At 34.9% G+C, this 10,711-nt stretch overlaps 1 protein-coding gene across 1 annotated transcript; it reads left to right on the plus strand.

Annotated features, from left to right (window-relative positions):
* The first annotated feature begins 5,792 nt into the window (after window positions 1-5,792).
* LOC114166300 (cytochrome P450 CYP82D47-like) lies at window positions 5,793-9,349 on the plus strand. The gene is made up of 2 exons (XM_028051014.2): window positions 5,793-6,791; window positions 8,527-9,349. The coding sequence occupies exons 1-2, from the start codon at window positions 5,808-5,810 to the stop codon at window positions 9,154-9,156; spliced, it is 1,614 nt and encodes a 537-aa protein (XP_027906815.2). The 5' UTR covers window positions 5,793-5,807; the 3' UTR covers window positions 9,157-9,349.
* The last annotated feature ends 1,362 nt before the right edge of the window (window positions 9,350-10,711 follow it).

Consider the following 10,711-nt stretch of genomic DNA (forward strand, 5'->3'; position numbering starts at 1 on the left):
AGGCCAAGTAGTTTGGAGTTCAAGAAGTTAGGTATAACAAGATACAATTTAATTAATCCTACTCTGTTTTTACAAAAAGGAAAAAGGATAAAAAGATTAAGAAGAGAAAACTTATTTACCATGTTATTAATTATATTTTAATTGAAAAAAAAACATATAAAAGTTAAATAGTTTTACTTTTAGTTAAGTTTATATTTTTAAATTTGTTATTTAATTAACATGATTTAACTAATAAAATAGTTAGCCTATACTTCTAGAACCTATTTAATTAGTCAAAAATAAATATCGTTTATCAATTTTTTTAGTAACAGTTTTGATTAAGACAATAAGGTTTGTTCTATAAATTTTTCCGAAAAAGTAAACGAAGAAAGTGAAACCGTTTTCGATTTCAAGGATTTTGGTCAAATATGTGTTCTCTGGGTTTATGACCTAAAGCCAAATATTTGGTTGTTGGAAAAGAATTCTTCCAATATAGGGTTAGATTGTGGAGTGTGTGGTTTATATTTGAAACAATTTCTTCCAAATTCTAGTTATTAATTTGTAATGTTTCTGGACAACATCATATCTTACAGTTCAATCATTTTAGGTGTTACTTTTTTACAACTTTAAGTTTACTTTATATTTATTATTTTTACTTAAATATATAGTATTTTATTAAGATGTGAAAGTACAATAATTAGGAAAAGTTATAATATTAAAAAATCTAATGCAAAAGAATTAATCAAATACACAGGAATAAAAACTAAACAATTGAGATTTTCAAAATCATATTTTATTATGTTAAGAAGGAAAGTCTGACCATTTTTCTTTAATGCAGATGAACAATGAATGTTTTATTTATTTATCATAAAGGAAAGCAAAAAGAAAAAGTTAGAAATCGTTAAGTATGAATTGTAAGAATTTTAAGACAGAACTAACTGCCACAATAATTAGTGAATATTATAATTAAAGGCTCATTCAAGAGTAGATGAACTACGAAATATTTTTTAAATAGGTTAAAAAATTTCTTCAAATAAGATTTTATTTTAAGAAAAAGTCTAGCTTCTTGTAAATTAGATATGCTAATTTTAATGTTTTTTTTTTTTTTGAAAAGTATCAAAGTTAGAATGATAATAATATCATAAGTAACAAACAATAAAGAAGAGAATAACGGATATATTTAAACTAATTTACTCTTTTTGCAAAGATCATTTTTAATTGTTGAGCCATGTTCAGTCAACACGGGCAAGGCTGACGATTGAGACGTACTGGTTTTGGTCGATTATCAAGACAGTTTAATCTAGGTTCGAATGGTCCGGATCGACGGCTAATACGGGTTGGTCTAGGCTGACATATAAGATGTGTTGGCCTGAGTCACATGGCCGACATGGGTCGGACCGACACGGGCCGACCTAAGGTGATTTCTGACACGAGCCAGCTTAGTGACACAGGCCAACGTCTAAGACGCTTTGGCTTGGTCCTGACGTCCGACACAAGCTGACCCTAGATGACGGTTGACATAAGTCAGGCAAATTCATTGGCTGCCACAGTCCATATCAGGCCCACAACTAACACGGGGTAGCCTGGTCCGACGACTGAGAATAGCTTGCCTGGTCCGACGATTGAGATGGGCTTTCCCGATTTGACGACGGTCGAGACAGGCCTACTTGACCTAACAACCGAGTCAAGCCAACCCAGACCAACTTGATTCGACGGTCGAGATGAGCTGGTTCGGGCTGGCCCAGGCCAACGACCAATACAGGTCGACCCAGGATGACGACTGACACAAGTATGGGTCACAGGCCTAACATGGGTCGGCCTAGGTTAACGGTCGACATTGTCATGGCAGGTAGACAACAACCATAGGCCGACGACATTCGACACGAGTCGGCCTGAGTAAATCACCGACTCGAGCTAGCCTGACATCACAATCCAACGTTTGACACACGTTGGACTAGGCCTGACGTCTGACACGGGCTGACCATTGATGACAGGGATACGAGCTAGGCAAATTCGATGGCCAACACAGTCCGGGTCATGTCGAAAGTCGACATGGGTTGGCTCGGTCTGACGACCGAGACGAAATTGCTCGGTTCAACGGCCAAAACAGGCCTACCCAACTTGACAATTGAGACGAGCCGACCTGGGTTAGCTCGGTACGACAAGGTTTGGCCTAGGCCAACAGCCGACATAGGCCGAGTTGGGATGATGGCTGACACGCACCGACGATCGATACAGGTGGGCCCGGGTCGACGACTACAAACGAATGATACAAGCATGTGCGATGCCAACCATCACCATTGACCTGCGCCGACGATCAAGACGGGCTGACAGGACGACCAACGGGCCCTTATTGGGTTTTCTAATGTTTTGAAAAAATAATATATTTTTAATGTTTAAGAATAAAGTCCATGGGTTGGTTTTGGCCCATAGGGCTTTTGTGGGGTCTTTTGGACATGTGGGCTTTTTCAATGGGTGGCTTTTTGGTCTTGTGGAATTTTTTGCCCCAGCTCACGTGGGCTAAGGCCAAGCCTTGTGGCTGGGCCAAATTGACAACTCTAATCTTAACCAAGTCAATATATTACATTTTCAAAATTTTATAAAACATACAAAAATTGAAAAGACAAGAAACTGATGACTAAGATTTTGATGGGTTTGTAGAGAGAGAGATTTTATTGAGGGGTTACAACAACAATGAGAATAACAATGAGACGTGAACTCAATCCCACATAAGGGATTGACACCATCTCCAACCCAAAACCTTAAGGAAATGGACGTATGGATTTTCACTCTCCCTCTAACCACGATTATCCATTTTGTTCATCTTAACAGGATACACTTACCTAAATCCTGCATCAGAAAGACTTTCGATATAGGGATCATACTATACTCGTATGAGATAGTCACCAAGACTAACTTTCTGCTATGATACCACTGATGGGTCTTTATAGATTGAGTTTATTAGGAAAATACAACAATAATGAGATCTGAGTCCAATCCACATAAGGGATTGATACTCCTTCTTACCCAGAACTTTAAGGTAATAAATTTATGGTCTTCATTATCATATAATGCTCAATTTTCTCATTTCTATTCATCGTGGGACTTTGACTCACTTAAAATCTCAACAAATTTTAAACTCGACAAGAAAAATACTCCAAAACACTAAGATCTTAAATTCTAAAAACATCATTTAAAATCCTATCACAAGAACACCTATAATACTTTAATCAAAAGCCAACTATATAAAAGAATAAAAAAAAACAAGATATCACAAAAAATTTAAGCTCATAATTGTAAGAAAAAATGAATAATTTTGATCCTTCATATGTTTATCTAAATATAAGACTTTACAAGAAATGTTTTTCAACCTAATTACGGTTCTCAATTTTTTTCAAAATTGTTTGCGTACTTTCATAAAAGATTTGGAATGCTTTCGTACAAATTTGAATATAAGTTTAGGTTGATTAAAAATTTGATAGTTTAATAGATTAAAAAACATTTTAATCCTTACACAAAGTCACCACCTTTGAATATTTTAAAATAACTTAAATAACTATTTAAAGTGGCTTCAATAAATCAAAATCATGAAAATTGAAAGCTTGAAAAGATTAAGTGTTTTAATAAATTAATTTATGTTTTTAAGTCTGGAATTATATATCTGGAGTTAGAGTTTCTACAAATAAACCACTGAGAACATGTTCTTTGATTTTTTTTTAAGTCATTTACTTTTGATTCTCCGATGTTCAGAAGAAAACGACGGAGATGTCAACAAGTTGGTTGCGGTAGAAGTATACAATGACAGGGAATGCGTGGAAGTTAAGAATTAGGCATGTTCTCTTCCTTAACAACGAGCTTTTTACATTGACTTATGTCGGTGATTGATGTAACACTTATATTTTTTTTATCATCAAAGTATATATATCTATATATAATAAATATTTGGATACTCTGATTCTTGTACAAAAGATATTTACATTATTTCCTGCTTTAAGTTTCGGTAAGCATAATTAAAATTTTTATATTTGATATCAAAATATCCTTAACTTATACACATCTGGTCTATTCTTGATTGATACATAGATGAGAATATAAAATATTGAATTAAATCAGTGATGGGTGTCATTAACCTTCAAGGTGTGGCTATTAACATTTCAGATGTGCATATTAACGTACTAAAATTGGCCCAACTTCAACGATGAGTGTGGCAACTTTAGAGAATGTGATCCCATTAAGAGTTCTCTGATTGTGCACTGTAGCAGCCTATTGGTAGTTGTAGCTAGAGTTTGTTGCAATATTCATTGAAGACATTTTCTTTGATTTTGTTTTTTACAGTAGTCAACAACTTTGCTTTTCCAAGACCCTCTCCTCATCTCTTTTTCCTCACATATAGTTTTCATCTGCAGAAACAAAATAAACTTTTAGGCTAAATGGCCTGAGTCATGGGTTAGTTTTTGATCACCTTGTCTTTTATTCAATGGCTTTGTCTTACATTTGATGTTCATGTTATTGTAGCCAAGTTGAGGGCAAAGTATCCACACTGAAACCATATACAATAGTGTATATGTAAATTTTTTCTTTTTATGACCATTATAATTAGGGATGTCAAAAATATCCCTATCGCAGATATTTGCAGATAAAATCCGCAATGAATAGGAAATAGATATTGTAAATGGATATTCGCGAGTAACGGGTACGGATATTTTTTTATACCTGAATGTTAACGGGACGGGTAGGGGTATTATAGTATCAGTACTCGTGGATACTTGTACCCTCTATACTCTAATTTAAATAAATAAATAAAAACATGATTAAAACATTAACACATTGATTTTGAATGGGTTGATTTTATCAATTCATTTTAAAAAAAAAATCTTCATTTCTTTGTAAATTATCATTCAACAATATTTAAATGGGTTATTTATACTTTGTTTAAAATTATAAATGTTATGCATTGTATTTTTATCTGAATTGATGGTTAAAATATGTTCTTTAATATTAATTTTTTTTTGTAAATACTTGCATGTATCCGTGAATATTCGTGAATATTAAAAAAAATATGTGAATTCCCATATAAATATGGGTATAAATACGAGACAGATATTTATCCAGCGAGTAAAATATGAGAGAACTACTACTTGTACCCTATCCACCCCGGTAATGTCCCTTGCTATAATCTTGCACTTCTATAATCTTGCAATAATCTTGCACTTCACACTAGTGTTCTGATGCATTTTATAGGATCAAAATATCAATCGGAGTAGGAGAATATAAATTTCTTATTTTTACTCCTTATTCATACCTAAAATCTGATCTGAATTATGCATAATATTTCCTTTGCATCAATCCTCCCATTTCTAAATATAATGCAATTTCTTTGATATAACTTATTACTTCAATATATTTATATATTTTATATTACTTGTACCACATCGGATGTTCAATAGATATAATAGGTTATAAATAACAAGCAGTGTTTCTAACATTTTTTTTTTCAAAACTATTTTTACAAAATGTATAATAATTTTAAATTATATTAGTTTTAAAATGATTTAAAAAGTATCAATTTGAAATTAATTTAAAGGCATTTAATTTATTTTCCTAAAATATAATTCCCATTTAATTATTTAAATTTGAATCTAAAAAGTTTCAAATTAATTCTTTTACAACAAGATTTTCTTATAGTACTTGAGCGTGAATATGTTATCTCTAAGTGGTTGATGTCACATCATTTGGATTTATATTAGATACTTAAAAATTTAACTAATGTTGTCCTAGATCTTTATGTTTCCATCATTTCATATCCTATATATATATAGGTAAGGTAGATGTGCAAATATTGTGACTACTCAATCCCCATGGATCCTGCTTCCTATGTTCCAACTTTAGCAGGAATCCTAGCTTTGCTAATTGCATACAAAGTGTTTCGATTCATTAGATCTCCTAAGCAAAGAAAGGGTACAATACCCGAACCTCGTGGTGCTTTACCTTTCATAGGGCACCTTCACCTTCTCAATGGTAGAATACCCTATTTCAGGACCTTCTCAGCCATGGCTGAGAAATATGGTCCAGTTTTCTGTGTCAAACTGGGTTGCCACACCACCGTAGTGGTGAACAACAGGGAAATTGCCAAGGAGTGCCTCACAACAAACGACAGAGTTTTTGCCTCAAGGCCAAACACTTCTGCTGGCAGACTCATGGGTTACAACAATGCAATCTTTGGCCTTACCCCTTACGGAGATTACTGGCGTGAGATCAGAAAAGTGGCTGTTCTTGAGATGTTGTCAAGCCACAGGCTTGAGAAGCTGAAGCATGTGAGAGACAGTGAAACACTGTCTCTTGTGAAGGACTTGTACTCATCGATGGCAGTGTCCTCTGCAAAGAACGTGAAGGGCTCAAATGAAGTGGCTATAAGCAATCTGTTGGAGCACATGACCTTCAACATAATCGTGAGGATGATTGCTGGGAAGAGATTTGGAGGGGACACTGTTAACCAAGAAGATAATGATGCATGGAAACTGAGGAAAGCCATTAAAGATGCCACATACCTGTCTGGTGTTTTTGTGGTGGCTGATGCAATTCCATCACTGAGTTGGTTTGATTTTCAGGGACATTTAAGTTTCATGAAAAGAACAGCTGAGAAACTAGACATTATCCTTGAGAGGTGGCTGCAAGAACACGTGGAGATGAGAGGAGAGAAGAAGAATGGTGGTTGTGAAAGGGACTTCATGGATGTGATGTTATCATCTTTTGAAGACCAAGAAGATATATGTGGTTATAAGCGGGAGACAGTTATCAAAGCGACATCATTGGTACGTTTACTTTCCATCTTCAATAATCGGTGCAATAATTAGGGATAAATATCTTTTTCTATCTTTCATTAAAAATTAGAATCAATTTTTTAAAAATTTGAATAAATTTACAAATTTAGTTCATGTATTTGAAAGTGTGTAAATTCAATTTTTTTTATCTAATTTTGTTAAATTAATTTAGCATTTTAAATGATTTTCTTTATTATAACAAAATTTTGATTTATTTATAAATAACTACATACGAATTTGAAACAAAAATACGTCAAATAGTATAAAAATTCAAATATTATTATAAAATGCGTTTAATAAACTTAAGAAAAATTTGATTAAAAAAAATAAATTCACACATTTATAATATTAAGAGACTAATCAAAATTTTAAAAAGAGACTAATTTCAATTTTTAACTAAAATTAAGAGAACAAAAATCTATTTAACTCCAATAATTATCTAACGAATTTGAATTTTCTACCAGAATTTTTTTTTATACTGTTTTTCTGTTGTACCTTTAAAATAAATTGATGGAAAATAATTTTAATGTTTTAAAATATATTAAATTTCTTTTAAAAATATCAACATCATTGTTTTTTTTAGAAAATAGGAGGAACAAAAAAAACTAGAGAATTTGGATTCTTATCTAACCAAGCCCTGATCTATCAATATTCTTAAGGTAGAAAAATTGAACTATTTTTAGCTTTAATAAACATTCAATGAAAATGATAGATCAACCAAACTCCCACGTGATTGTACCCCACAACCAAATAATTCCCTGATTCCTCCCTTTTACATTTGATGCTTTGGAAGTGTTTGTTGTGTTTAAATTCCAACCATATAACTGGAATTTCTAAAGTCCAATTTTAACTTCTTCCTTTCACCCCTTCTATTAATTTTAAGACACAATCCCGAGTTATATTTCACAAAAATATGTGTTTCAGTTTTATTCTCGATGTCACAAACTTGTTACTCAACAATACGTAAATATTTTTAGTTATCTTCGGAGTTCTCCAAAATACTGACAGCTCTACTATTTTTTTTTTCAGAAAAAAAAGAATTAACAATTTTCATATAAATAAGACTCCTTTTATTATAGTTATTCATTAAACGGAATATTATTTGATAATAATTATATAATCTTACTAGTTTGGTGCACTCAATAAGTGTCACGTAAGAGTTGAAGTCAAGTGGGGTTTAAATATTCTCTTCATCCTTTAAAGCCTCTTTTAAGGACAAAATCGTTACGGAACGCCATGCTCCAAAACGGACAATAATTCAAAAATTCAATAAATCTAGCATCGTTAGGAGTTAAGGTCAACCGCAATTTAAATACTCATTTCTCTCTCTAAAACTTTTTTCAAGAACAAAATCATAATGAAACAACACTCCAAAACAAACAATACTTAAAAAACACATTCATTGTTCCTATTGATACTTTGTTCCTAATGATACTGACACCGCCATCACACCACCGACTTGGGTTGGTCAAAACATTTATATATGTTAAAGTACCAAGATAATTAAATGACATAACATAATCAATATAACAATGACAACATTAAATTAGCAGAAAATTCAAAAGTACAAACGAATATAAAAATAGACAAAAAAGAATTTATTACAGACTTAATTGAAGTTACATTTAGGACAGTGATGAGAAACTTAATTAACCTTTATATCACTAAGGTTAGTGTTTTTAGAATGGTAAAAAAACTTTAAATCTCACTATAAGGTTTGGTGCAGATGCTTATCCTTACTGCTTCGGGAAGCACATCTATCACACTGACATGGGCACTCTCCCTGCTCGTAAACCATCCAAAGGTTCTAAAGGTTGCCCTACAAGAGTTGGACAGCCACGTAGGAAAAGAAAGATGGGTCCAAGAATCTGACATCAAAAACCTCAATTATCTCCACGCCATTGTCAAAGAGACCCTTCGTTTGTACCCGCCAGCACCCTTAACAGGAATCAGGGAGGCCATGGAAGATTGTTCTTTGGTAGGGTACCACGTCCCAAAGGGAACACGGTTGCTTATTAACCTCTGGAACTTGCAAAGGGACCCGCAAGTTTGGACTAACCCTAATGAGTTTCAGCCAGAGAGGTTCCTCACCACTCACAGAGACATAGATTTCATGAGTCAGGACTTTGAGTTGGTTCCATTTAGCTATGGAAGAAGGTCGTGCCCTGGCATGACCTTTGGGCTGCAAGTGACGCACTTGACCTTGGCTCGGTTGCTTCAAGGGTTTCATATTTTCACAAAGGGTGGTGCTGAGGTTGATATGACCGAAGGGTTAGGAGTGGCTTTGCCTAAGGAACAAGAACTTCGACTTATGCTCCAACCACGTCTTCCATTGGAGCTTTATGAAAGCCTTTGAATGATTTGTGTGAACAACTTAAAATTGTATTTTATGGTATGATATTACAATCCTAAATGATGAGATTGTGCTTCGGGTTGTGTGGCCGTTTTACACAAAACTTATATGTAATTTAATGATGGTAATAGCGACTAGTATTTGAATATTAAATAAGTGATAATACATTTAAAATCGTGTATGATTAGTTTTATTACTTTCGTTTTTAATATTTGTAATATCCTATCTCAAAATTAATTGATAAAAAGTTTAAGAATTAGTAAAACATCAACATGTTAATATGATGCTATTGACCTTAGTCTCTTAAAAAAAATCTCATATTTCAACATTGCTTAAAGAAAAAGATCGGGGAGATGAAACAATATTTGAAACCGTAGTGCATCTAGTCAGCCTAAGCCGAATAATAACAAGCACCATGTACATGCTAAGGTACCCGAACTGAACTGCTAAGAAGAGACACTGATAAAGGAAACCAAAAACAACAATAGCGGCCTAAGTCATTAAAGGGTAATCGGCTTAGGCCGACAACTCGATAAACAAGACGCTCCAATAAAAGCCACCAGCCCTCAATAATCGAACTAAAGGCCTGGGCTAAGGCTCAGGCCCACCTACGGCCCAAGCAAGGGCCCAACCCATGATGTGGGTAGACATAATTAATGATTTATAAATATGCATGGACCCCACGAATTAAAGGTACGCATTCATTACTTCCCTAATCATCTGATTTAACTTTTTGAGAAATTTTGATGACTTAAGCTTTGGAGTCCCTTCTGCAGGTAACCCCTCTCGGGTCCAAGCATACATATACCAACCGGGAAGAGGCCTACTGAGGAGATGGCGAACTATGGGTAAGGTGTTACTTGTGCCTAACTCATCTTATTTGTTCTCTGCAAGAACAATTAGCGCCCACCGTGGGGCATGAGATAGTACTTTACTACCCGCTTTCTCCGAATATGGTTTCTACCTACAGTAAAGCAGGAGTTAATAAGCAAGTTGAAGCTGGCCCCTCAGGACCTGCTAACATCACTTCGGATATGGCCGCCATCCTAGACGGTCAAGTTAAGATGCAACAGGAGTTGGCTAACTTGAAGAAGCGCAGCGCTGATGAGATGGAAGCATGCGACAGGAAAACTCTTGCCTAAGGCGAAAGATCGAAGCCGACCCCACTCAAAAGGGAAAGGCCAAGGAAGCATCTGAAGCTGCAGGGTCCCAGGCTTTCCAGCCTACTGAAGAGGAAAGCGAGTACAATCCTACTCCGCACACCTTCACCACCACCCAACAAACTCCCATCCTCTCAGCCCATCCTACTCACTTCCGCTCCACCCTCCCAGGGCATACTGCGGCTCCCACTCCCGCCGCCACCCTCCCCACCACTCATGTCCCCTACAACATGCCTGCCACCCTACATACTACTCATATCCCACCCTTACCACAAGTAGGCGGCCTGGGTCGAACATCCTTAATTTTCTGTTAATTCGTTTAAGTTCTCCACCCTTACCACAAGTAAGCGGTCTGGGTCGAACACCCTTAATTTTCTGTTAATTCGTTTAAGTTCCTC

Source organism: Vigna unguiculata, chromosome 10, assembly GCF_037176805.1.
Source record: "Vigna unguiculata cultivar grain cowpea cultivar isolate G323 ecotype 2 chromosome 10, ASM3717680v1, whole genome shotgun sequence".
NCBI classification, from domain to species: domain Eukaryota; kingdom Viridiplantae; phylum Streptophyta; class Magnoliopsida; order Fabales; family Fabaceae; genus Vigna; species Vigna unguiculata.